This window comes from Callospermophilus lateralis, chromosome 13 (genome assembly GCF_048772815.1).
Source record: "Callospermophilus lateralis isolate mCalLat2 chromosome 13, mCalLat2.hap1, whole genome shotgun sequence".
NCBI classification, from domain to species: domain Eukaryota; kingdom Metazoa; phylum Chordata; class Mammalia; order Rodentia; family Sciuridae; genus Callospermophilus; species Callospermophilus lateralis.
In genome coordinates this window covers 103,991,520-104,018,783 of record NC_135317.1, presented here as the reverse complement: position 1 = coordinate 104,018,783, position 27,264 = coordinate 103,991,520, and the positions used below count along the sequence as shown (strand labels likewise).

The following is a 27,264-nucleotide window of genomic DNA, read 5'->3' as shown; positions in this document are numbered from 1 at the left end:
AATTGATGGAGAAACATTCTAGTCCCTTTGCCCCTGCTCAGAGCCCTGTTTCTTCATGGGGACAAGTTTGGGTCAATAGTGGTGCACAGACCACCAGCTGTGCTTGGAGCAGTCCAAACAAATGTCACCTGAAGTCTCAGAGGCTCCTGGAGGCCCTGCCCCCACTCCTGGAATTTGGAGAGGAGGGCTGTTCACTGAGTACAAGGGATGTGGCTCTCAGCTTGGCTTTTCCCTCTCAGAAAGAGCCTCTGAATTAGATTAATATCAGCAGACAGAAAAAGCAGAAAGCCAAAGACCAGCACAGCTCACCGCAGAGCCCTTTAGGAAATGGGACCTTGCTTGAATGCTGGGGATCCTTGCTTTCCCGCATTCAGCATTTCTTTCATGCTGAAATGATAGCGGGGGAGAAGGGAAAGTTCAGCTTTGATTTTTGTTTGCAGCTTGGTGACAAATGATGGGGGGAGGGATATTTTAAACCATTCATCTACCGAGGTCTGGGAATTGTCAGAGGATTTTATTTGTACAGTGCCTTCCTGACCCTCATTTTCTCAGAGAAGTAAAAATCATGCTGGATCTGTAAACAGGGAGCTTTTATTAAGTTGAACTTCTACAAACGTATGGTATACATAGGCAAAATAACACTTTTAAATATAAGTACACCCAAAGAGTTGTGAGTGTAGAATTTTTTTTTGATTAATATGCAGTTTAAAGCTGTTACAATGTAAGCGTAATTTCAGAGCGTGTGAGGTCTTTTGAATTCACTTTGTAATTTCATGCGTAGTCACATAAGTCAAAGGTGAAGGATATTCTTCTTTGCATTTTAATAACAGGAATCTGTATCACATCATACGCCTTTTCAAGTAAGCCAATCGCTATTCCAACTTTGAAAGATTCTCCTTTAAAAAATATGAATTACATTGCCTTAGAACAAAGAAAAAAAATTGACCAGTTCGCATTTGAAAAATGTTCACTTAAAGTGCTTGCAGCCAAACCATGCTGAGTAAACTTTCTTCCTTCCTCAGAACTGAAAAAGTACAAAATGCAAACTGAATCTTAGTATTTAGCTTACTACTAAAGAAAATTTAACCCCCAAAGTACACTATTACAGAAGCAGTTTGTACATGAAACATCCAGAAATTTTTCTCTTATTCTCATTAACTGGCTGATTTCTTGCAAAGCTGCTCAATGTTCTCTCGCTCTTTCCCACACATTTAATTTTTAATTTAAAATTTCACATAGTGTTTATTTTTATATTATATTTTCCTGGTTAAACCTCTTTCTTTGAACAGGCCAGGAAATTCAAGACTATGTAAACGTAACAGGAGTACTAATAATTGCTCTATGTAAGTTTTTATAGTTGTTATGAACTATGCTGGTTAATGCTGCTTTTCTACTTTTCTATCCATTGAGTTTGGTTGAGACAGGAAGTTGACGAGATATTGCCACTATATTTTCCGAGGTCTTCTTTTGGTACTGGGGATTGAGCCCCCAGGGGTGCTTAGCCCTGAGCTTAACTCAGCCACATCCCCAGCCCTTTTATTTTTTTATTTTGAGAGAGGGTCTCACTAAGTTGCTAAAGGGCTTCTCTAAGTTGCTGAGGCTGGGCTGGAACTTGTGGTGTCTCAGCCTTTGGAGCTGCTGGGATTACAGGTGTCACCATTACGCCTTGCTCAGAGTTCTTAATTACCAATGCTGGACTCTTCTTTACATAGAAAATAATTGATTAAGGGAGATAAATTGTTCCAAGAACCATTGAGAAGGAGAATTATTAAATTAGGTTGAGTTTCTGGGAATGTTTCCCCAAAATGAATTTTGGAGCTGGGCTGCAAGAGAGCAGCCACCTCCCCCAACCTGGAGGCTACGTTTCAAGAAGCTGCCATTGCATTGTGGCCCTAGAATCTGCAGCCACACCACCTCCACCATGGTCCAGGCCGGTGGAACAGGGGACACCCACCCTGCCTGTCTCCCGCATGACTCATTTCAGAATTGAAGTCTGGCAGGAATTTATCAGATTGGCTGAAACTCTATCTCCTCTAGAGCCCAACTGTAAGAGCCAGAGTGGGATGGGAAAGGGAGCTTCCAATTGAACTCACACGTTACAGGGTGGCTGGAGAGGGTGTTGAGACAGTCCGAACTCAGAATCCACTCCGGTGTTAGCGGTCCTGACACATCTTCTCTGTTAGGAATTGGTGCCATTTAGCTACTTGGAAATTTGGGGTTGAAGCGGCTTGTGAGATATGGGACCTCCCTGGAAGGTGAACAGGCAGCAAGCTGGCTTTTCCATTAAACTCTTGTTATGTTGCGCATTTTCTCTGGGTCTGTGAATTCTCCAGAGAAGAACTGTTCACTGACCTGGTAGTGTTAGGAGAATCCATCTGGCTGCTGGCAACATGAGGCAGAGCTGGGAAGGGGGCTTTGGGACAACATCTCAGAATGTAGATTTTTACTAAACTCTCTTGGTTTATACTCCACCTTTTCTGTCCACCCCGCCTGGGGTCTCCAAGTCTGAAACTTCTTTGGTAGGATTTCTCAGGAGAGAAGTTTCCCATCTCTTGCTGGGGGAGGAATGGGTGCTGTGGGTTGAAGGGATGCCCCTGTACCACCCACTGCTCTGCATGCTTCTGCACACAGACTTGTACCTGATCTTGGCTGCTTCAGTCCACAGCTGCACTCACTAGTGCAGGTACCCAAGGACCAAACCCAAAGGGGCGGCTTCTCCCTGCTCCCGCCCTCCACGGATATTGAGGACAGCCCCGTTCTTTATACTAGTTCAGTACACGCTCCACTATCTGCCTTCTCTCTTCCAAGGCGTTTTGAAAATTGTTGCCCACTCTCAGCTCCTCTCCCATTGTCTTTCTCCTTATAAGTTAATACCTTTTTATATTTATGTACTATCAGCACCGTGGGCTTGGGTGAGGAAATTTGATAGAAGGATGGGACCACTCTGCCATCCTTAGCAAGTGATTCTTTCACATACTTAGGATCGTCATTGTCATGTACTTATGTTTAACAATGCACATGATCCGTTTTGTAAGTACAAATACATACGAATATTCCTTTAAATATAAGGATTTCAAACAAAGATTTGAGAACAAAGTCAATGTGTTTTCACATTCAATTATAAACTCCTTCTTTTCAGTAAGGACTGGTGATCACATTTTGAGGATATTAGATGCACCTGAGAATACAGTGAAATACATGCTAAGTGGGGAAAAAGTCACATTGCCCAAGAATGCCAAGAAAACAGAGCCCTCTCATGGTCCTGCGGCTTCCATGAGGGAGGTGGACTCTGAAGTGACCATGGGAGCCTGGCCATGGGCACTCTCCCAGGTGGCAGGTGTGACCATTCTTTCTCCTGCCCCATGGAGCTGCGCCATATGCAGCCAGCTCCATTGGAGGACTGGATCAGGACAGAGGCGACCATGAAGCTCATGACCCGAAAACCATGGGGTTTTCCTGGGCCTATTAGGAGCGCCCATCAGACACCAGCAGTTTCTTTGGTGCCCAAGAGAAAATCTGAAGAAGTACCATTTACTAAGGACCTGCTGGTCCACAGATGCTGTTTACCATGCAGATGTAGCTCTGATTAAAGCAGGGAATGAAAGTCCAAATAAAAAGATGGGTGGTTTACACTGTGAGCTTCGTACTTGCGCATCCCCCGAGTTGTGACTTCTTAATAGCAATAAACACCAGATTCCAGTTTCCAACAGCATGTGGAACTAGTATTCTGGTATTCTCAATATTTTTATAGCCTCTCCTTTTTTCTTCGATACTTTCATTATTTTGTAAGTCAGTCATCATCGGAGTCCTTAGTCTAGGCCGCACACTATGCCAGACGGCGAGGGGACGGTTCGTGTGTTCATTCAGCAAGGGTTTGCTGCATGTCTGCTGCGCAGCCAAGACTATCAAGGAAGCCGTTTCTTCCGTCAGAGCTGAAGGTCTGGCAGCAGAGTCCCAGTGACGGGGAACAAGGCACACAGACTGTCAACAGCAGTGACGGTGGCAGTCACAGATACGCTAGGGCCCTTGGCAGTTTATCCCCTAGTTGGAAAGGCAGAGCACACACGTGCTTAGGCTAAACATTTGGACACTTAGAAAATAACACAAAGTACAAAGTGCTGTGGTGCAGAGCGAGTGCACTGGTGCTGTGGAGGGGTCAGACTGGTGCGTGGGGGGTCCCGGGAGCAGCAGAGGAGATGGAGCACAGCACCTGGGGTGGCAGTGGCTTCCACTGCCTCCAGAGTGCTGTGTGCTTTTGTGAGTTTTTGCTGAGCATAATTGTGCCCAATCAGGTGGCAGGCAGGGCACTGCAGGTAGTGTGACCTGGAGCACCGAGTGATCTCACCTGAGGGCCTGGGGAGCCAGACAGAACTACTTAGTGTGTGAGAAGAGGCAAAGCAAGTCCCAGGCCGCTGTGGGTGCCGGGGAATAAGGCTGGCAGGTGAAGGGACTGAGGAAGAGGCACCTGGAGATCCAGGCTCAGGAGGCATGGGGGGGCGCTCCACCGTCATTTCTCAAGACTGTCTCAGAGGCAGGATCAGGGCAGGTTTTTCCTGGCCCTGTCTTTGCTTCAGATGAGGAGCTCTGCTTTTAAATCTCTCTAATATATTTGACTTTTGTATTAGAATATTTTTCTTTAGAGGATTCCACTGATTTTTTAAAAAAGTCTATAATGAGATGGGCAAGGAAAAAAAGACAAATATGTGATCTATAATGTTTTTAGAAAAATGTAAATGAAGTATAAACCAGATGGGGTAACCTATTGCAGGAACTTTAAGGCAAAGAGAAGCTGAGTAGCATCTAGAGCAAGGTATCCTAGTGGAGGATAAAGTGGGGACAGAGACGAGACCACGGGGTGTGTTCTGTGTGAAAATACGCTGGCTTTCCCGGGAACGGTGTGCGGCTGGCACTGGGCATGTTGAAGAGTCTGAATTTATTCTGACGGGAAATACAGTGTCTTTGAAGAGTTGAGGTGGCCTGGGGAACTTGAGTAGGTATGCTGAACGTAACTCTTGTGCCAGTTACCCAGAGGGCGAGAGGCTTGGGTAACACAGGGCAGTCCTCGACCCCACCCAGAAACCCAGGGTAGTGTTTCCAGTTTCTCTGCCTGCAGACATTCTGGCCAGAGTGCATCAAGGTAAAAAGACAACTTTGCTTATATGAACAAATATTGATCAACATTATCTCTTGAGCAACAAACAAGAAAAATATAACACCCATTGGTATCTCATGCGTTTTCAGAATTCTGCAAAAACATTCCTAGCCCCTGGATGAGCCATCTTTTCAAGTCAGAGAAAAGATGCTGCCCTGTCTTTGGACCAGCCTCTCCTCCTTTGGCTGGCACCGTGCTACTGAGCATGTGGTTGACACACACCGTTCTGTGCCTGTCTCAGGAATGTGCCGTCCACTGCCAGCAGAGAGAAGGCGAATACATATCAGTTTCTCGGTAGGAGAAAAGGCATTCAACAAATTAGGAGTACACAATGCGGCGAACGCACTAACAGAGAATGCACGTGGGACATTGTGACGTCTGGGATGAAGAGTGGCCAAAACTGGGACTCTTCTTTCCCACGGAGCACAGCCATTCTCAGCAGCATAGGTGATCCGCCATTAGTCTGTCATGGGACCTGTTTCTAATCGTATTATTTATAAGCCCAAGAAATATTGTTCTCGTGTTTTAGAATATTTGAGCAAGCCAGTGGGAAAAAAATAAAAAATAGCACACATTTAAAAAATAAGTTTAGCACATATAACATATATTTTAAAAATATATTTGATGACATTACTGGCTTTTTTAGATAGCTTTGCTCTTCTAACTTAATCTTCTTTAAGCTCTACCATTTTTAAAACTTTTTTAGCACATTCATCTGCTGAAGAGCAGAATGTCTGAATGGTTTTGTTTTTATATTGTTTAAAGTATATGGGATTTTCATAGCCTGTTTATATGTTTAAGTCATGAGGTTATATTGGTCTAGGTTAGTAAGACATTAAACAAATTACATGATACTAAGAAAATGGTATAACATTCATTAAAATCAATCTTTGAAGCATTAAAAATAAATTTTTATGTCACACCTGGTTGGATAATTTTTAACATAATGGAATAATAATAATAATGATGCCATGTTGGAATTCTATTTGTGAGATGTTTGACATTCGATAGCTGTATATGCGTCAGTGTGGTGACTACTTAGTTGTAAACATAGAAGAATTAGGACATAATCCTTAACCTCAAGGAGATTGAGCCTTCTTGAAGAGGCAGGCTGAATGAAGATTGTCAAAGAATTTCTGTCATCCTGTTTGCTTCCTATACAAACCCTGGTGATCCCCTTTTACCGAGAAAAGAAGAGCTACTGTGCATAAATACGAAAAATACAGTGGGCTCCGACTATTTCATCAGTCTCTGGAGCTTTTCAAAATAAGTGGAACTTTTTGAATCACCATTAAAAAAAAAATCTTACCCTAGAATTTTACCCATGCTTCCTCCAAAATGGACATTTAAAATATCAAATCTTATATCTTGTTTATTGTAAAAAAAACTGTTTTCTGCTTTTTTGGTTTTTTTTTTTTTTTTTTTTTTTTGCATAAGTAACCTACTTGATCAATAGAATTGACCGACTGAACATTCTGAGTTCCAAATGAACAACCTTCACACCAATTTTTCAATGTAATACGTTTATAAAATGAGGATATCTAGACGTACCCTTTCAAAATGAATAGAATAAATAACACCTATTGTATAAATTGAAAGAAGAGAGATGGGGCGGTAACGATTATAAGCTTGGAAACATTTTTGTATGGGAAATAGAACTTATTTGGACTAAAACAGCATAGTTGTGGTAGGGAAGAGTTGGAGGGCAACTCAGGCTGGGTAAAGAGTGTGGGCAGAGAAGGATTTGGTCCAAATGGAGAGTCCTTATGGAGGAAAAAACTAGATATTGATAAATCAGGGGTGGGTCAATTCATGGGGGTTTGTAAATGTCACATTATGGAGTTTAGTGGATTTTCTTTCATAATTAAAGGAAAGCTACTGAAAGTTTTGAAGGACTATAGTGAACTTGACAGAATACCTTTAAAATATTGCCTTCCCTGTTGATATTAGAGAACTGAGAAGGCAAAAAGAGTAGATGAGAGACCACTGATGACAACGTGCTTGGGAGGTGCCAGGACCTGCAGTAATGTGGTGGGAGAGTCAAGCAGAGAGCCAGGACATGCTTCAGACAACGTGACGTGATCTAGATGTGATAAAGGAGGCCAGAGACGGTGTGAGATTGTCATGGTGACCAGAGAATGAAGGATGGATCCGCTCCAGAGCAGAATTGGGATTGTCAGAGGGAAAATTGTTTGGGTGGATGGGAAGAAGAAAAGAGAGTGCATGTGTCCGGTGCCATCCAAAGAAATTTAATGTGAGCCATGTGTATCGTTGGAAATTGTCCAGTGGCCACCTTCAAATAGGTAAAAGTGAACAGGCAAAATTATGTTTAATAATACTTAAACCCAATACATTCAAAATAATATCCCTTCAACATGTGATCAGTATAAAAAGTATTAGTAAGAATTTATATTCATGTTTAATACTAAATATTTGATGTTTATTTTACCTTCCACATATCTATATTTACTGTATTTCAGGTGCTCAGTCACTGCCTGTGGCTGCCTACAACTGGATATCACTTTATTAGACAGTTTTGTAGAATTAACAAAGATTATTTAGCAAATTTCTTAATTAAGCTGGTGCTAAAACTCATTGTAGTTTGGAAATTATAATTCTGTATATCCTTCCTCCTTTTCTTTTATGCCTTTCATTTTAGCTATTTCAAACGCAAGATATTTTTCCTTTTTTCAGCAGAACATCATTCTTTCCCAGAACCACCAAGATTTTTTAGAAATATCCGTGATATACTGTTTCCTTGCTTGGAGTTGCTGCTGCTTGGTTTAATTCTCTATTTGATTTACAACTTTTAATTGAACAAATCGGTCTGAGTATTTTTTTTTCTTCCTTGGTCAGTCTGGGGATTATGAAATAATTTAGCAATGTGTCCTCAAAAACCTTGGATAAATGACATTTAGGACTTGGGAAATGACGACTGCATTTTTTTGTGTCCCCCATCCACAGATGTAGGTTTTTCCTCCCCTGTTTAATATCTGATGTAAGCTTGCTGGATTTTTGGTCTTCCCTATACACTAAAAAATGCAGTACAAAAGCGAGCCTACTTCTGCAGAAACCGAGCCAAGGACATTGTGTTCCATCTTTACAATGAAATGCAGATTTCCCATTAAAAGGCAAATCCATCATTTCAAAAGGTTGAAGAGGATGGTGCTTTTAAAAAGTCCAGCTGCTTAAATTTAGGGTATTGAAAAACGTCCAATTAAAAAAAAAAAAAAATGTTCCCTGGGTCGCAAACATTTTCATTTGATTATGTATTGGATAGGTTTTCATTCAGTCTAGAATCCTGCCTCTTTTAAATTCAGAATTTTGTTTTAAAGTAGTTTGACAAGTGTTCTAAGTGGGTTGGACTCAGCTGTGATACTTCAGTGCTTAAATTCTGTATCTGACCACTTAGAATACCTTGCCTTTGGAATAAACCACTGCTGTAGAGGAAACCTGGGGATCCACTCGAAGTGCTGGCTTTCTTTGTTTCTCCTTGGCTCTCTCTGCTGCCACTTGGTTTCTTTTCTGTTTTTTCTTTTCTTTGAAGACCTTGTCTGCCAGCTCAGCCATTTCATTCCCCAGCCAGCTTCCTCTAATGGGAAGGAAGTCATCTGCCTCACGCAGCCTCATTTTTGTGGTCGAGTAGAGCACCCCCTTTTTGCTCATCTAGTGCACTGGCCTGACTTGTCCCAGACTGGTTTAAGAGTAAGTAATGGCAAGGCCATGATGCTCTCTGAAACACATGTGGCACCCCCCACCTGGTACTGGGACGGGGGAGTTGGCTAGGTGCCGCTGAGCCTGGCCACAGACTTCCAGGGAAGCGGTCCGCGTGCCGTAGGGGCAGCGTGGCTCATGTCTAACATTCCTGTATGGTGGGCATATTTCCCATAGGTGTTAATAGTTGTTCATTAAAAGTTATAGCTGAGTCTCCATGCTTAGCCCTCGGGAGTCCACTCGGGCTTCTTCTCACACAGAGGCCTACTGTTTAACAAGGGCTCCGCTCACACACTTGTGGTGAGAGGTATCTACTAGATTTCTTAAGCTGAGTTTTGGCTCTCTCCTATTATACTGGTTGTTAGGCATTTGCACATATGATATTGCCCCTGGGCCAGTCCCTAAAAGGAAATGTTTCCAGTAATTCTTTGGCATTCAACATGTTTTTCTAATGTCAGTTTGGTCCCATTGGTAGACCCTGCTTCTCCAATGTCCATATTCTTCCTGAAGGATTGTTCATTTTAGAAGAGACCTTGTTCTAGTTAATATCAGCCTACTTCTAATGGGTTCTTTTATCCCGCCCAAAGAGCTCAATAATTCTATGAAATCATGGAGTGATTCTTATTCTGGACTTAACTTTTATTCTAGACCCAACTAGGGGAAGTATTTTCTGTACTTGATCATGGTTGATCAGGGGTGTTTCATACCGGGGTCCCTGTGCTTCACTCCCCTGCCAACACTGGCTATCAAAACTGCTTAGGCTGCAAATAAAACATGAAATGAAATCCATCTGGCATTTCTCATTGAATTAGGACCAGAACATTTTTGCTAAATATTAACAGATGGCTAAATTCTTAATATCAAACTAACATTTAAAAACATCTAAGGGGACCCACAAGAGGGGGAAGGATGGAGGACCATGTGTTTTCTCCATCTCGGAGTCCTTCCTGTATACCTTCCCTCCCCCACTCCCACTTTTCCAGCCCATGTGCTGAGAACCGCTCGAGTCCTCCATGTCAGATAACCTTTATTCCTTTGTAGCTGGCATCAAAACAGTGTTTGATGGTGTCGAGATAGTGTCACCAACTCTGGATATGTGATGCCATTGTCATGCTTCCAGATCTTTGACTGAAGTCCCCCCCACCCCTCTCTCTCTCTCTATTAAAATAGGAAAAAGAAAAGAAGTACATGCTTCCCTTGGACAACCTGAAAGTTCGGGATGTGGAAAAGAGCTTCATGTCCAGCAAGCACATCTTTGCCCTCTTTAACACAGAGCAAAGGTAAGAAGATGCAGCACCCTCTGTCTTCAGAGTTTTTCCCTTGGATTTCTGCATGATCCAGGGATCAGTGGTTCCTTTGTTCACATCTTGGACTTTGCTGCTCTTCAGCTTTCCTTTCGTTTATTTTGTATGTCTAACTTCCACCATGGGTTATGGTTTCAAAACACTGAAAAGTGGAATAGGAAAGATCTTCAGGTATTAATTAGTTTATCGCCTGGTTTTCGAACAGGCACCGGAATCTTAAAGCTATATTTTATCACCTTAAAAGCCTTCCTGATCCTGACTTATTGTGTGCAAAGTTACAGATTGCTCAGTTATTATCATAATTTTAAGTCATCTCTGTCTAACACGGATGGATAGCTCAAGGTCTTCTTAAGACCTATGTATTGTGACTAAATTCAGTGAAGGGAATTATTCAGTGAAGGTGAGTAAAACATCCAAATATCTAATACACTACAGTTTTTTTAAAGCACTGTCCACATTCATTGGCTGGTTTTTGTAACAGTTGCCCATGAGGTTAAAAGAAAAATGGAGGAGTGTGGTTGCCATTTGGTAAATTAGAAAGTGCAGGTTCAGAGAAGTTCACCGACTTTGCTAAGATCACAAAACGAATACATGGGGGAACTGGAACTTGAATCAGGATTTCATCTAAGTTCACATTCTCTTCCACTCATATTTCTTGTACTAGTATTTTCCCCCACATACAATATCAACACTTGAGTTGGGCTGATCATCATGGACTGCTGTGGATGTTCACGGAAACCGATGGGTAAAGCTCAAGAAACAAGTGGAGAAGTAACACAGAGTAGGATAGATGCCAAACGGTCGACAGCTAGGCAAGCATTATAAAGGAGGTTTTTCCCAAGTGGAAATGTTACAGGAAAGATCTAATTCATGTGAATAAGTTATTAAGAGAGTGAGTCATTAGGTGGCAAGGTCTAATTTTAACCCATGTTTCCAAGCTGTGTTTTATCTTTATTTAGCAATGAATGAAGTTACTTGATTAGGTTCAATGACTGGCCCAGGGTCAATCACACAGTTAATCAAAATAGCGAAAGAAGAAGACTTCTCCTGCATTCCCAGTCAGTTGCTCAGAGTGAGTCATGATACAGAAATACCTAGAAAAACCACAAGAGTAAGCCATTTAGAGTCAAGGAAAAGAAAATTAACTACTACTCCTCTACCAAATACTGAAATGGGATCTTTAGAATACAGTATTATTTGAGAGTAACTTGTTTTAAAAAAATAAAATAAAAGGAAAACAACAAATAAAAGGGCTTCTTAGAGCAATAATGATTCTGTCATCTGTGGCCAAGCTCAGTGCAGCTCCCACAGCACCCAGACCAGGCATCAGGAGATGCTGACCATCAGCCTTCCGGCTGGATGGAGAGTGGCACGGGAAAGTACCAAACAGGAAGTCAGACTACGGTGAACCCTCAGTCCCCCCAGAAAGTCCACATTATAAAAGGTTCTGGTACAATGTAGATAAGACAATAGTAGCTCATCTTTTTAGATGAAATACATTTTGTGAATTTTTGAAAAAGTGAAAGTCACCACAATGAGAAAACTCCAGATATTCTGGAATTCTAGGGTTCCATAGAGGTATGGAATTCTTCAGCTTCTTCTTAAGACCTCTGGGAGGTCATGGGTGTGCCCACGGGCACATTTGCCATGGCTTCTTCCTTGGAAATCTTGATTCCTTTAAATCAGGTTGTACCGTCTGGGTGCTCCAGCACAATGGTGACTGCAAGCAATCATCCCTGTCTCAGCTTTTATTTTAAGGGCAATTTTTTAAAGAGTTAAACCCTTTAAAATAGTTACCTGATATCAGGTCAAGAAGATTCATTGTGTTTCTAGTTACTGAGGTTTCTGTTTTCATTTCTAAATCATGGACAGGTATTGAATTTTATCAATACCTGTATCTAGAAGATCAATTTTTCTTCTTTAATCTGTTCACATGGTGAAATATACTGATGGACCTCCTGACAGGAAGCCATCCCGATCCCCTGGGCTGAAAGCCAGTTAGTTGGTGATATATTATTATTTATTATGCATTCCTGGCTTAAGTGTGTGCTAGCATTTCATTTAGGATTTTGCATCCATGTTTATTATGGAGGTTGGCTCATAGAAATACCCTAATTTCAATATCAGGTTCTGTTAACTTCATAAACTGAGGTGGGAATAAATCCTTATTGTTCTATGGAATGTTTTATATAAAACAAAGATTAACTGTTCATTGAATGTTTGGTGGAAGTCACCAACAAGATCATCTGGCCTGGAAGTTATTTTTGATAATGTCTTAAGAAGTGTTTTAATGTGTTTCGTGATTAAAGATTTATTCAGATTTTCTGTTTTGTTAGGATTCAGTTTTGATTAATTATATTTTTCCCCCTAGGAAATTGTTCATTTTATTTGTTTTTAAATATATTGGTATCAAGTATTTCTCATTCTATTTTTTAAAAATCTTATTGTATCTGAAATTTGACCCTATTTCATTCCTAATATTAAGTTTTATCTTTTTTTCCCATGATTATTCTTGCCAGAGTTTTCTCTATTTACAAAGAAATAACTTTGGCTTTTTGGTCCTTCACTGTGTATTTTTATTATTTCAATAATTTCTGTTTTCATCTTTATTTTTTATTTCCTTGTATTTTCTTTGTGTTTACTTTGTTGAATTTTTTTTAAAAAAATTCTTAATTTAGATGTGTAGCTCATCAATTTTTTATCCTTTTGCATGTATGTGCATATAAATTTATAGGTTTCCTTCTAAATAGTCTTCAGATGATTAAAAGTTTTGAAATGTAATATTTTTATTACCATCCAATCTGTCTTCTAATTTTTGCTGTGGTTTTTTTCCTCTCCTTGGAGGTACTTAGAAGTATGTTTCACATTTTATAATACATAGAGTTTATTGTTTTGCTGTTTATTTCTACTTTAATTGCATTGTGGTCAGAGAATATGGTCTAGGACACGCTGATTCTCATAAATATCCTGCGTATGTTTGAGAAGATGCACATTTGCTAATTCAGGACCTCAAGTTTGATGAGAGTTGGTTTGATTGTGCTTGTTAATTGCATTACCTGATGTCTATTGTTACTATTTTTCCATCTTGAATGATTCAAGCATTTAACAAGGAAATATCTGGCAACTGCTGAGTGTTAAGCAATTCTCTGTGTTTAAAATACATTTGTGAGTAAGTAGCCAAAAAAAGATTAAACATTATTGATTACATTGCATAGAAGGACCCTGGCATGAAGAATCTTACTTTATCAGAGAGGTATTAAAAATATCACTTATGCCAGGCATGGTGGTACATGCCCATAATCCCAGCAGCTTGGGAGACTGAGGCAGGAGGATCTCAAATTCACAGCCAGCCTCAGCAACGTGAGATGCTAAGCAACTTAGTGAGACCCTGTCTCTAAATAAAATACAAAATAGGGCTGGGAATGTTGAGAATGTGGCTCAGTGGTTGAGTGCCCCTGATATCAATCCCTGATACAAAAAAATTTATATAATCATATGTATATAAATTTATGATTGTGAGCTTGAATATTCTAGCAAGTCTATCAATTTTTGCTCTCCATATTTAGAAGCCAATATGTGGTTTTATATTCATAAAAATTTAGAATTAAAATGAAAATAAATTTTTAACAACCCTCTTTATTCCTAGTAATGCTTTTTGCCATTGATTTTTTTTGCCTGATGTTAATACAGTTATACTGTCTTCTGCTTAATATTTTCTCAGTTTATCCTTTTAATTCCTTTTTTCATCTACCTTTATTTTTTTATTGAGGGCTTCTCTTCTACTAGCATACAGTGGGTTTTGTTTGTTTAGTTCTAAACTAATGTGATCTCTTTCTTTTAATTAGTGAGATTTGCCCATTTACATTTTTTATTACTGATTTATTTTAACTTAATTTTAACATCATGTTTTAGCCTTTATCTCTATCTTGCCTTTTCTTTTTTAAAAATATTTTTAGTTGTAGATGGACACAATACCTTTATTTTATTTATTTTATTTTTATGTGGTGCTGAGGATCAAACCCAATGCCTCATCCATATGAGGCAAGCACTCCTTGAACTACACTAACTGCTGGACTACAACCCCAGCCCCCTATCTTGCCTTTTCTATACTTGTCCTCCCCCCTTATTTCCTATCTTTCTTTTTGTTAATTAAGTTTATTTTTATTAGTTTCAGTAGTTATATACTCTATTCTTATTCTTTTAGACTTCATTTTAATATGACATTCATATATAAATTAAATTTCGAAGACTATCTCTCTACTCTTTCCAAAATGACCTAAGACACTTTAACTTCAACAACCCCTTCATGATTTCCATGTGTTATTGTTATCAATATTTGAATCCCATTTTAATTTTTCACCACTTTATTCAATATAACTGGCTCATATGAGCAATAATTATTTACACATACCGACATGATTACCAATTTCCTTGTTCACTTTTCTTCTTGCACTACAGTATTTAATTTTGGTTCGTTTTCTTCACACTAAAGTAGAAATCTCCTCAGTAATTTCTATTTGGTTATAATTCTCAATTTGGTGTGTTTTCCTGAAAATATTTTACTTTGCCCTAATTTCTCCATAGCACTTTAACTGAATGTTAAATTACAGATTGATCATTATTTTATCTCATGGTGTGGAAGTTTTATTCCTCTGTTTCCTGGCTTTGGTTCTGCCTCTGAGAAGTCAGCTGTCACTCTAACATTTGCTCCTTTTATAGATAATCTGTATTTTCTCACTGATTTAAGATCTTTTTTTGTCATTGGTATTTTGAAGCTTTGACATGAACCTTGTTTATGTGTCTTGCTTGGGATTCATTGTGCTTCTTAATCCTAAGGATTCCGGCTTTTCATAAATTTGAAAAAATGTTGACTTTTGTTTTCTGTTCTTTTTTGTTTTTCTTTCTAAAATTGCTGTTAGACATAGACTAGACTGTTTTATCCTGTTCTTCATATGTTTAGTCCTCTTTTTAATGTATCCTTTTAGGCTTCATTTTGGGTTGTTTTCTTAGTAAGATCTCCTCTGCATCTTTGACCAGCCTGGGGTACCTGAGACCCACGTTTTCAGTCTATGCTTTTTCTAAGTATATGACTTTGGAGGGTCTTCACTCTCACATAGAAATCAAGGTCTTGTTGCTGGTGAGTATTAAAAATATAAGTCTTTGGTTACTGAAACTGATGTCATCCAGTGGCAAAAGTGACGAAAGATATATTTGTCGAATGAGTGAGTGAGAAGGGGAGGTGTGGCATTTCTTTCATTGTGACTGAATCAGGGTCACTCCTGGTGTATTGGGCTGGCTACTAAATAATCACACAGAGACAGAAAATACCTTTTTGGGGGGTTCAGTGGCGGTTCCTCGACCTCAGTTCCCACAATGGAGTCAGGCAAAAAGAGAGAGAGTTCGCCTGAAACCATCCTGTGTATTATGGGGAAGGCACTCGAGAAAGTTCCACCCAAATAAGGCAAACGATCGGGCTTCAGGGGTTGCTCGGTGATGTCCCGTGGTCAGCAGATTGACTGACGTCTCGGAAAGCCACACCATCTCAGGTGCTGTGTGGGGATCACAGGCACCGCGAGCGGAAAAGGACACTAGGTCTTCACACGGCCCAGTCACAGCAGCAACGCCAGTCCAGTCCCCTCTGGTGCTCTGTGCGCAGAGCTCGCACACACAGCCCCTGGCTGGCTCGCGACAGGAGCTTTTCAATTCTTTGTCTTGGAGGAGGGAGTTTTTCCCTTTGGCCATCTCAGTGGAAAGGACACTGCATTTCACTTCCATCAGGTCATAGAGACAGGAAGCTGCGTTCCTGGCTTCTCCCAGGGCTGAAGGCTGTGAGACTGTGACCCTGAGGGCCGACCTGTGGCTCAGGGTGTGCGCAGACTCAAGGGTCGTCCACACCATTTACAGTGGCCGCCCTCCCGGGGTCTGACCCATTCTGTCAGTAAAGGTGCGTCCTCGTGTCCACTGCTGAGCCTGGCTCCGTTGTCAGCCCTGCGCGTCAGTGTTGGTGCTCTACAGGAGACCCAAGACGGGATTTGGGTTGGTGACATTAGTGGTCACCAGTGAGCATCCTACAAATCCATGTTTCACTGATCTTCGCAGAAAATTAAACTAATGAAGAAACAAAAGAGGAAGAAAATTCGAGTCTAGTTAGGAGAGGGCCATACATGATGCTCATGGGTGACACTGCGGAGCGTAACAGTCACCAGACTCCATGACAGTGAAGCCCATTCCAGAGAGCAGAGGAGTCGCCCCAGCAAGACAGCTGGCATCCTCGTAGGTGACTCTCACTGCGTCACAGTGTGGACTGCAGGAAGCAGACAGGGAGCTGGTGTCAGGCAAAGCACATCATGGGAAATGCTGCTGCGTGTGCAGCCCGCCTCTCCCTGAGAAGACGCAGCTGATTTCAAAGGCAAATGCAAGTCGTGACGAAAATAAAAACATTCCCCTTTGTTCCTAGGGGGCTCATGGAACTGCACGTACACGTGTGAATTTATGTATTATGGAAAACCATGCATCTCTCCAAAGTCCATATGCTTAGCATAATTCTACCGACTATTATTAAATCCTGTTCTTTTCACCACTTTCATCGATCCAAGGTTATTTTCCTAATTTTTATTTCTTCTGAGACAAGATCTCACAAGAGTAAGAGGGTTCTCTCTCCTGGCCATGAGGTGAATTTGCCCTGGATTAGTTTAGAAGAAATGTCTCTGTTGCCTGGTGTTTTTCATCCCTGTCCTCAATGACGGTGGGTTAGACCAGTTTGTTTATCAGTTTGGCAGACCCGTGTGAGGTGCGTTGACTTGGGACCAGGAGTTCCTGTGTGAACATCAGAGGTGGCACCCAGGCAGGGGCAGGAGTCACTGCTTTCCAAGGCCCACTGGGACCCCACACGTAACCTTGCTTGTCCTCCTCTCTTCACGGTTAGGAGCTCATTTCTATCCCAGTCAGATCTGTCCCCATATCACAGAGGCAGAGCTGGAACCCACATCTAATGTCTCCCGATGCAGGGCTGCGCCTGATAACGTGGTTTAAATGTCGCGCCTCCAACCCAAGCAGGAATTCCACGGAATTGGAACTGCTCCTGAAAGGCAGCCATCAGTTGCCAAGAGCTGGTCCCTTGTGATTCCAGCTCCCCACGGCAAAGCTGGAGACAGTGACCACGGCGCCCCCCGATCAGGTGTGTGGGGATTGGTGGCTTCAGCATCCTCTTTTAAAAGCCTTCAGCGTCCTGGTGACTAAGTATGATCTTTGTGAGTCTGGTGACCAGATATTTTGGGTTTTTATATATATACCTTTATTTTATTTATGTGGTGGTGCTGAGGATCGAACCCAGGGCCTCACACATGTGAGACGAGTGCTCTACCACTGAGCCCCAGCCCCCGCCCCCGGTGACCAGATTTTTGAGCTATTTTAAATAGCGTTTCAGAGCTCAGATTTGTATAAATGGAAGGATTTGTTACTAGGAACAGTGCCTTCAGCCTTGAGGAGAGTGCACTTCACACCCAGGCTGAGTCAGCCTACCTGAACGCCAGGTAAGGGTCTGCTTCCCGGGCTGCCTCTGGGCCTTTCAAAGATGGCATCTTAGATACCTGGGGGGGGACCCATCCATCTACTTGCCATGCTTTGTTCTTACATTTGTTCTAGCCCTAGAAGTTAAGAGTGAAATCCAAGTTAAAAGATTCCTGAACTTCTTCATGGCATGGTCTAAAGAGTGGAATGTTCCCCCAGGTTTTTGTTCCATTTGATTTTATTGGAAATGCCACGTCCTCTCTCTGTGCCGGTCTCTGACCTCCCCAGGCAGGCCTTCAGTTTTAAGGTCATGCCAAGGCCCATTTGGTGCCAGGTATGTCCGCCCTGGTAGCCAGCAGCGATCCGCTCCGGGCAGGGGGTCATGGGCAGCCACATGGTATTTTCTGAGCACTCCTTGGGGTTGCCAGGCTTTGTTTTCTTTTAAAATAGAGCACTCTTTCTTTGGCACTGCTTTGTGCCTCCATTTCAGGATATGGCTTATCAACCTTCCCAAGTGCTCTAGGTCAGCCCACCCTTTCCCATAGAAAGTGGTTTTAGGATGTTCCGCTTCTCCCCTCAGTCCCCAGCACGCTGCCGACACCCAATAAATGTCACATGCTGCCACAGTCTAGTTAGTGTGTGCTCCTTAGGTGTTCTGAGAACAATGGCTCTTTCTTCTCCTTGTTGGGCAGTGCGTTTTTCCACTCATTAGTTGGAAAGAAATCGGAGGCTGGCTTGGCTTCGCTTTCTATATCTTTATGGCCATGTTCCTATATTAAGACACGCTCAGAGCTTTCCTTGTTTGGGAAAGTGTTTAATTAGGCAAATATGCTGGGCAGAAGGTAGTGCACGACGCCTTTCTGAAAGGTCGCATCTCGGGTGGAAGTGGCTGGGCGTCAAGTCTGTATTAAAAAGGAAGCACTAACGCTTCCACAGATGGGAGGACAGAAGCTCGCATTTATTGGGATTTCAGCAGGGAAAGGCATGTGGCGATCTGGACGAGGGAATGAGGTGTCCTGCACCAAACAGCGCAGCCAAGCTTGGGTAGGGAGTGTGAGCGGACACCTGCGGAAACGTCTTGTTTTTAGGCCACTGTTGTTGAAACAGCGTTGAAGACGTTGTTTCTTGCTTCACAGGATTGTCCTCTCTGGTGGGGATTGTCCACTTCTGAACACTCTGATTAGGGGAGGCTTTTCTGGGTCAGATGAAGGTCCAGGGGGTCATCAGGCCGAGCCACGTTGTGTTACCTGCTTTTCCCCGGGGAGCATGAGTGGGCCGCTTCCCCGTGGGTGGGGGTGCTGGTGATGCCCTCGGACTTGGAGTCCTGGTGAGGAAGGACGTCGTTCTGCTTGAGAGCACAACTCTGAACCACCCTCCCCTATAGTTCTGTGTGCCCTGTCTGCAACCCCATGACTGGTACAAAGGCTTGGTTTTCCTCGGGCTTTATTCCTAGTATGAATTGTAAAAATTCCTCTAGATATGAGGCCACCTCACACCTCCAAGGCCTAACACGGTTCCTGGAGAGTCGCAGCTCAACAGCAGGAGGGGGCAAATGGAAGGACGCTGGGCTTTCCCGTCCCATGGAGAAGATGCCCAGCATGGCAGTCCCTAGTGGAGAGTATTCTGTAGGTCAACTCTAAGAGCCCAGGTCCCAGGGGGCCAGGAATGGAAGCGAAGACTAGAATTCTCAGAAGAAAGAGTTTGAGAAGGAAGAAAAGTCTTTCCTTTAAAAAGTAAGAACTTGAGAGCTTTCGGTTTTATACAAACTATATAAACGGAAGCTGTTTGAATGAAAAAGAATCGAATCCCATGACTTGTCTTTGGAAGTCGTCGTATGGGTGGCCTCAGCCTTGTCCCTGTCATTTCTCTGCTGCCATTCAGAAGTGCACGCAGCTCCCTCTGGTAGGCGGCCTGAATCTGCACTTGTTAAGCCCAAGCAGAGAAGTAACAAATTTCAGGTTTTCTGCTATTTGTAAAACTTTTAAAAATTAGGGAGAAGGGCAGCCAGAAGGTAGGATTTTAATTCTCCTGAGTTCTAACTTCTTCCATTTTCTTCTACCACTACTAAGTTCACAGGGGACAGACTGGAGGATTTCTGAGAAGGGACCGGTGTGAGCTCACACTGTGACCATAATGTGTGTTCCCCTCTGTCAACCTGGAGGGGTGGACCCTGCATTTCCCTTTTTGAGGAGCTTGAAAGGAGAATGTATTTAGTAAGTCAGTAAAAGAACATCTTCTATCTACAGCCTTTGGAGGGGATCTTTGAACCGAGGGTGCTGTGTTGGTGTCTGCCCTGGTCCTTTGTCCCTCTCACTGCACACACACTTGCTGCCATATGGTTCTGATCCCAGCGTCTGCTCCTGCACCTCTTCCCTGTGTGAGCGTCACTCTGGTTGTGAAATAGCCTCGTTAGGAAACCCTGTGTTCACCGGGGACTGGAGGGGATGTGTTCAAAGAGGAGCCTGGGGAGAGAGGGAGTGGAGAAGCAGGATCGTCTGCCCATTTGATTTATTAGACTCACCAACTAAGACAGAAATCAAGTATGATTTGGCGATATTTTTGTGAACTACGTCTGTGACGATTGATTTCACAGCTAAGATTAATTCTCAGGAAAGGCCACATAGTTGCCTGGGTATGAAATGCCTGTGGCCAGAAGCAATCCATTTAAATTCTGCTCTTATTGGTTTTCAAATTAAACTCTGAAATGAAATAGGAATATGGTGTTCTACTTGGAGGACTCTTTCAGCCTTTTCTGAAGGCGACAAATATCAAGTTTGTGCTTTTCAGCTTCTTCAAATGTCATTAAAAGCTTTGGAAGAATTCTGCATGCTTAAAACACCTGTGCAAAACCCAGATCCGCATCCATTTTTGTGGAGGAATTAGGCATTGTTCTCCTCAGGAGCCTTTTTCCATCAAACAAAGGGATTCAGTAGAGTCAGACTCCCTGACTGAGTTTGAGTTCCTCTCCTCCCAAGGAGGTAAGCTAGAGTTGCGTCTTTAGCCATTAGTGGTGCCAGCAGGATTTTGGACAAGCGTTTGAGGCATTAAAGTCCAGGAGGTTTTTGTCCAAAGCCTGTGTCGAGCCCAACACAGCAGCTGTGTGAACTTCCAGACAGAAAGAAGTCCTGTCCTTCAGAGAAGTTGACTTGACTTCTAGGATTTCAGAACACGTGGCCCTCTCCCCACCCATTTCCCGGAACAACCGTTTGCTGACCGGCAGCCCCTTCCACCGCTGCCCCCCCGCTCAGACAACTGCTGTGGCCTGAGGAGCCATGGGCACGGGGAAGCCATGGAACAGCTCCAGCTGCTGCTCGTTATCGACAGGCGCGAGATCACCAGTCACAGACGCACTGCAGGAAAACCCACCGGGTCCCAAGACAGCCCTTAGATCTGAGAGGCTGTGGTGACAGGTTCAAGAGGAAGTCGGGCAGGTCGTCACGGCACCTTGGGAGAGATGTGCACATGATTCCATGGCTTAAAACGTGGTGGTTTATAAATAAGGTTGTGTTGCTAGTTTGGGTTGAAAGTGGAGCTTTTTTGAAAAATAACTAGTTGTTTTAAAAAACTGGGTTCTAACTACAACTGGCTTGTATTTTGAAGAATGAGTTTACACTCTGGTTATTGGTGGGCAGGACAGAATTGAAGGGAGCTGTGTGGCACAGCTTCCTTTCAGCGGGTGTGGCTTTGCCATAGCATGACAACCCCACACTGGAGCTGGCAGAGAGCGGCCAGGGATTCAGGTGATTGACTCGGCAAGCTGGGAAGAGACGCCGAGGAACCCAGGAAGCAGGGCTGTGAGGTCCCCCGCTGAGGCTGGCCTACAGGAAACTTCCCACCACCCGATGGCTTTGGCAGTCACAGGGCCTCCCACGCACAGAACTAGAGAAAACCAAGGGCGGGAGTCCAGGCTATTGGCAAAATCAGGATTCTAAAACAATCTGCTTGTTGAAGAAAAAAATTGACAACAGGTATCAGAACAAACAGGGTTGTTCCTCCACTCTGTTGCTACTTACCTCTAGTTACAATTGAATACTGAGGCCCCATGGTATCCATTATTCCCAGGGTCACCATGTACAATGCCGACGCTACTGAAGAGTGGCACTTGCTCAGACTTCTCCAGTTTGAAAAATTAGAAAAACCTTTGAGTGAGAGTGACACTTGGGTGTGTATCGTGCACTCAAGAACATTCATCACAAGTCTGTCTCTGAAAAATGTCAATTTGTAAATCAGGATTTTTTGTGTGCATGGTTTATCATGCCAGTGTAACCTATTTTATTTTTCTTTAGTAGAGTTACGGTAGAACTCATTTATCCATAAAGGCTGTCCTTAGTGACTGTACCTGCTGAGAGGAGCTATTAAGAAAAGTGTGAACTATACACCTTGCAAACGGTTTCTACTTCGCTCTGCTGCCTTCGGAAGGAGCCTTTTTACTGGCATGTGTAATTAATTTTAATTAACACAGCCTTAGCGAAGGCACAAGCTTGTAGAAAATGTTAGTCACACTCTGCAACTAACTCTGAGCAGATGCTCGGTTTCATAAAGAAAATATTTGTGAAGTCTGACTGGTGAGCTTTTCCCTTTCTTTTTCTAACATTGGAACTCTCTATATATGTCCTACAATCTGGGAAAAGCACTGCGCATATGAAGAGCAGTGTCCACTGTTCACACAAGTCCTGCCTCTACCCTCTTCCAATCCACACCTCACGGAAATGTTTCATAGGCAAAAGTATGACCATGTGTGTTTTATACCATTGGATAGGAACCTGAACTCCTATAACATTATAAAATGAGTTTACTTTAAAAAATGGACAAAAGCCTGCAATTTGATGGTTCTTTCAGTGCACTTTCTGCATTTTGATGACCACATTATAAAGATAAAAATGTACAACATAAGATCTATGCTAATGGCTCTCATTTGCAGGATGTGGGGTTCTGAAGACCCCTTTCCATCCTTAGCAATTGTTGAAGACCCCAAAGGGCTTGTGTCAGTGTGGACTGTACCAGGAATTTTGTGAGCCCTTTGACTTAAAATTGACCAAGGTGAGAGCATATAACAATTGGCAAACGCTATAAATATCTCTTCCTTTCTAGAAGGAAAAAAGACTCCACTGATGATAGAAATAAAAAAAAGACTCCACTGATGATAACTGTTGTTAGAAATTTAAAATGAGAAAATTTCAGAACATTCATTTATTAAATTCACTTTAAAATAACAGTAATGGCCCCACTTCCTGTTAGAAGTAGTATATTTTTCAATGGAAAAATACTTTAGAAGTCAGAATAGTGACGTTGTGTTTACAATTTTGCAAATCTCTTTAATGTGTGGCTTAATAGCCCGGTTCTCACATCTGCTGCTGCTTTACTCTGTTGCAATATGTTGCTTTGGTTGAAATATAGAAGAAAAGCTAGCCTCATACAGTAGATAGTTGGAAAATGGAAGACCATTGTAATAATTTTTTAGGTAATTGTGGGATTTCCTTCCTCACCCAAACTCAACATGTGATAGTCTCCTAAAGGTTAGTTGCATTGTGGAATCTGAAATCATATCAAGGAGCTTGTCACATGTGGTTGCATTAATGTACTGGTGTGTTGTGTACTTTAAATAGATATTTTACTCAAGTGATTTTGTAACACTATACATTTGTCACTTAGAAAATGCTGGTTGACTGATTTACACATATCTTCCAAATACTTATATATTTCATTATAATATAAATATTTTAGTTGTAGATGGACACAATACCTTTATTTATTTTTGTGTGGTACTGAGGATTGAACCCAGTGCCTCACATGTACAAGTCTTGTGCTCTACCACTGAGCCACAACCCCAGCCCCTATACTATATTCTTAAAATTACATTCAGTATACCGTCACCACGTCTCATCAGAATGAGGGACGCCATCAAGCCCATGGTGGTAGATGTGAGTTTTCTAAAATTGTAGAGCCAAAATTTATCACTGGCCCAGAATAGTGTCATTTGTTTTCCTTTAAGTGACAGGCTCATTTTGTTTATTTTTGAGAAAATGTCTGCCCCAAACTCAAGTTTTAGTAACCATAGATTGATTATTAGTCTTTCAAGTGAAAATGGAATCCCATGAAAAAACTAGCTAGTCCAGCTGACAGTCCAGTCACACAAGGGCCTTTGTGGAGGCAACCCCTGGGGACGCAGCCAGAGGACTTGTGGTAGCTCCCACTCTGTGTCGTAGAATATTAAAGTTAATGTATAGAATATGTTATCAATCTGTGTTATGATATATATTGAATTATTGCCCAGAATATACCAATCTACATTAAAATTTAACACATGGATTTAATAGTATCAAAATTTTCATCAGAATGTTTTTAAGTGAAACTGACCCTTTGTTTTGAACAGTGAGTAGCAAAGACCATCAGTATGGTTCTGTGTCATTGCCTTGATTCATGCTGTGGCACCTGCCTTGATTTTACACCATCAGTGCATATGTACGATACCCTGTGAATTTTAAAAATTATTCTATTTTTTGAATATTTTGGTGATACTTGTTTTTTGATAAGTATTCATATAAATGAAGATTTTCAAAGTTAATGCTGATAACAGACACCATCAATATGAGCACAATCATTCTTTAGATTTGTTCATTTTAAGACAAAACTACAATTCTGCAGGTGCTTTTTAACAGGTCTCACAGTGAAGGCTAAATATTTCATTAGACAATAAGTAGTCGCTTATTAGAAACCTCCACGGTGGAGGTTTCTTTACTGATCTTCTCATGCAACTGGCATCCAGCGGTGTCACCTGCACAGGGCTTTGTTAGCCCGTGAGCTACAGTGGGAACTCCCCAGGCAGGGCGCTGCAGGGACTTACCCAGTAGGTGCTTCCAGGGCTTTTCCATTTCCATTTCCAAAAAAAGCTCTCACCAACAATGTTCATCTTTATGTTATATTAGGAAAAAATGCTCAACGATTAGTCTCAAAATGGTACTTTAACTGGCATTATGAGCTCTTCAAGACTATTCAGTTGCATATGACAATACAGCAAATTAAAAACACCTATAAACACAAGAGCAAGATGGCCAGCCTTCACCTCTGTTTGTGGTGTGTTTGTAGGTTAGTCCCATTTCTGTCACTAGATCCTTTCCTCCTTGCACACGTCTGTCTTGTCGTCTTCAGTATCTTTAGGTGCAGCTCTTACAGCCCAGAGGAGAGAAGGTCCATCTTCAGATCTTCCTTTTGCAAGCCAATGAGCGATCCTTAAACATAAGAAACACAATCATAAATATATTCTGTTTTATTTTAAAGTTACTAAATTCTTGCCAGGTGCGGTGGTGCATGCCTGTAATCCTAGCAGCTCTGTAGGCTGAGGCAGGAGGATCACAAGTTCAAGGCCAGCCTCAGCAACTTAGTGAGACCCTGTCTCAAAATTTAAAAAGTAAAAATAAGCAAGGGCCAGAGATGTGACTCAGTGGTTAAGCACCCAGGGTTCGATCCTCTGTACAAAAAGTAAACAAAATCACTAAATTCTAAAATAATCTATGTTAGATAAAATGGTAACATTCAGACTTTTTCTCTTAATTGAAGTAGTGCAAAACAAGAACAGACACTTGGTTTTTGTATTTCCAAATGGGTACCAGGGAAACTTTAAGATTTCAAATAATCCTTTACTGGATGATAATGAGGTTTCAAAGATCACACCAAGAACAAACAGAAACAGCCAAGAGCCCAGCAGAAGCTCTGAGGACAAAGGAGCTGATCTCTGAAAATGCACAGACCTACTTTCGAAAACCCTAGAACACACGAGAGGACACCAGCTGCCTTTCCATGAACTGGCCCCTGTGATGGCATCACCATTGTGTTTTAGCTTTTGGGAAACAGCCCGTACATTCACAGCAGAATGACAAGGCAGACTAGTGTGGTGAAGCCAGTTTTGACCTTGACAAGCCCCTGAAAGGGTTTTGGAGACTCAGAAGAGCCTTTTGACCCTGGGTATCCCCAGCCCAAGCTGGTCTACACTGGCATGAAAGAGGCAGTTAGCAGCACAGGACACTAGGACCTAGTGGTGGGACTGCAGCCCAGGGGTGATTTTCATGCTCTCCTGGAGTCTGTTTCTGCCTCTCCTAGTTTTGAAGAATTAGGAATCCTTGATGACCAAGTTGGATTTTTATATGTCCCCTATGCACTATCTTAAAGCAGATGGTGAAGACAGCCCATCTGGGGAGTCCACCCATTTCCTAAGAGGAACATTGCTAAGGCAGTCAAGATCCATGTCCTCCAGTCCTCTTCCATTCATCCCCAAATAAAAACCCAGACAGTGGGGGGCTTTGCAGAGCACTTTGCTCCCCATCTACCCTTGAGTGACGATGTGGCCAAACGTGGGTGCCAGCAATCGACGTCACCAAAGAGCTCAGGGAAAAGGAGATGGAGATGCTGGGAATCTGTTGACTTCAGGGAAGTGTGTGTGGAAATGAAGATGCGACTAAAAAGGGTTGTCATGAGACTGAGACTGTATATGGACACATACCCTGTGCTCTTATTCTGTCCTAAGGGGAAGGGAACAGGGCTTTGGTCCCAAATGGGGGAGCCACTTTGATAGTTGGAGAGAAGATGCCACACGAGTGCTTCCCTGGCCTCCACTGTGATGTCTAGGAAGTAATGAAAACAGGAAGCATTGAGCTCCTGTTAGAAGGGTTTATACCAAATTCCTATACAAAGGCGTATGTGCTTAACCTCCTACATTGTGAATCAAAACCATCAGAAATTTAAAGTGCATTATCCTAAAGCACTGCTTTTCAAGCCATCTATAGTGAAGGGTGTTTTTTTTTTTTTTTAAGTTTTTAATCTCTTGCAGACCACCATGTGGCCCTACTGCACGCATGCATGGTATGCAGCATGCGCTGCCTGCAACTCACCTTGAGTTCAACACCACCCACACTAGTCCCAGCCCTGCTGCACAAGACAGGTCCCCCGATGGCAGCTTGGATGTCGTGGCAGGGTCCAAGGGCTACATAAGCTTCCAGACGCTTTTTCTGTCCTCTGTACTTATGTTGTATGCTGGTTAACAGTTCTGGAACCGGAAGCCCTGCTCTGATGTTGGCCATCACAAATACAAGGTTGAGGTTGCCAGACACACAGGGGGTCAAGGTTAATCAGTCCTCAGCTATGCCTGAGATGCTCAATAGCCTAGTTACAGTCATGGTGCAGATTCTTTGTCTTTTTCTACAAAATACCAAATGATATTGTTATTGGATAGATCAAATTGTACCTAACTCCCTCTCTGTTTAACAGAGACCATCGGCTGCATGAGCACTCAGAACAAGAACATGCAGACTCATAATTGATCACTAAAATTATTTTATCCTTAGTTAGTTTCAACTTAATCTAATTTTCTTCCACAACCTGGAAAATATTTGAATCTTACTGCCATGATATGTGTCTCCCTCTTTAGAGTGGTCTGTTTGTCCCTGAATCATTAATGAGAAAAAAACAACTGATAATTCAGCTCTGTTTTCTAAAACTAACTTGCCCTGCTCACTCCCATCAACTCTTCCCACAGGACCACTATTTTTTCCTTCTACACAACTTGACTGGTCTATAACTCTTTGAAACAAA

At 42.2% G+C, this 27,264-nt stretch overlaps 1 protein-coding gene across 5 annotated transcripts in view; it reads left to right on the top strand.

Annotated features, from left to right (window-relative positions):
* Dnm3 (dynamin 3) overlaps positions 1-27,264 on the top strand; it is a 429,318-nt gene that overhangs the window by 290,798 nt on the left and 111,256 nt on the right. For all 5 annotated transcript variants that reach the window (XM_076872838.2, XM_076872840.2, XM_076872839.2 and 2 more), the window contains one exon: positions 10,037-10,146. In XM_076872838.2, coding sequence (XP_076728953.1) covers positions 10,037-10,146 — 110 coding nt within the window. The remainder of the gene's footprint in view (positions 1-10,036; positions 10,147-27,264) is intronic.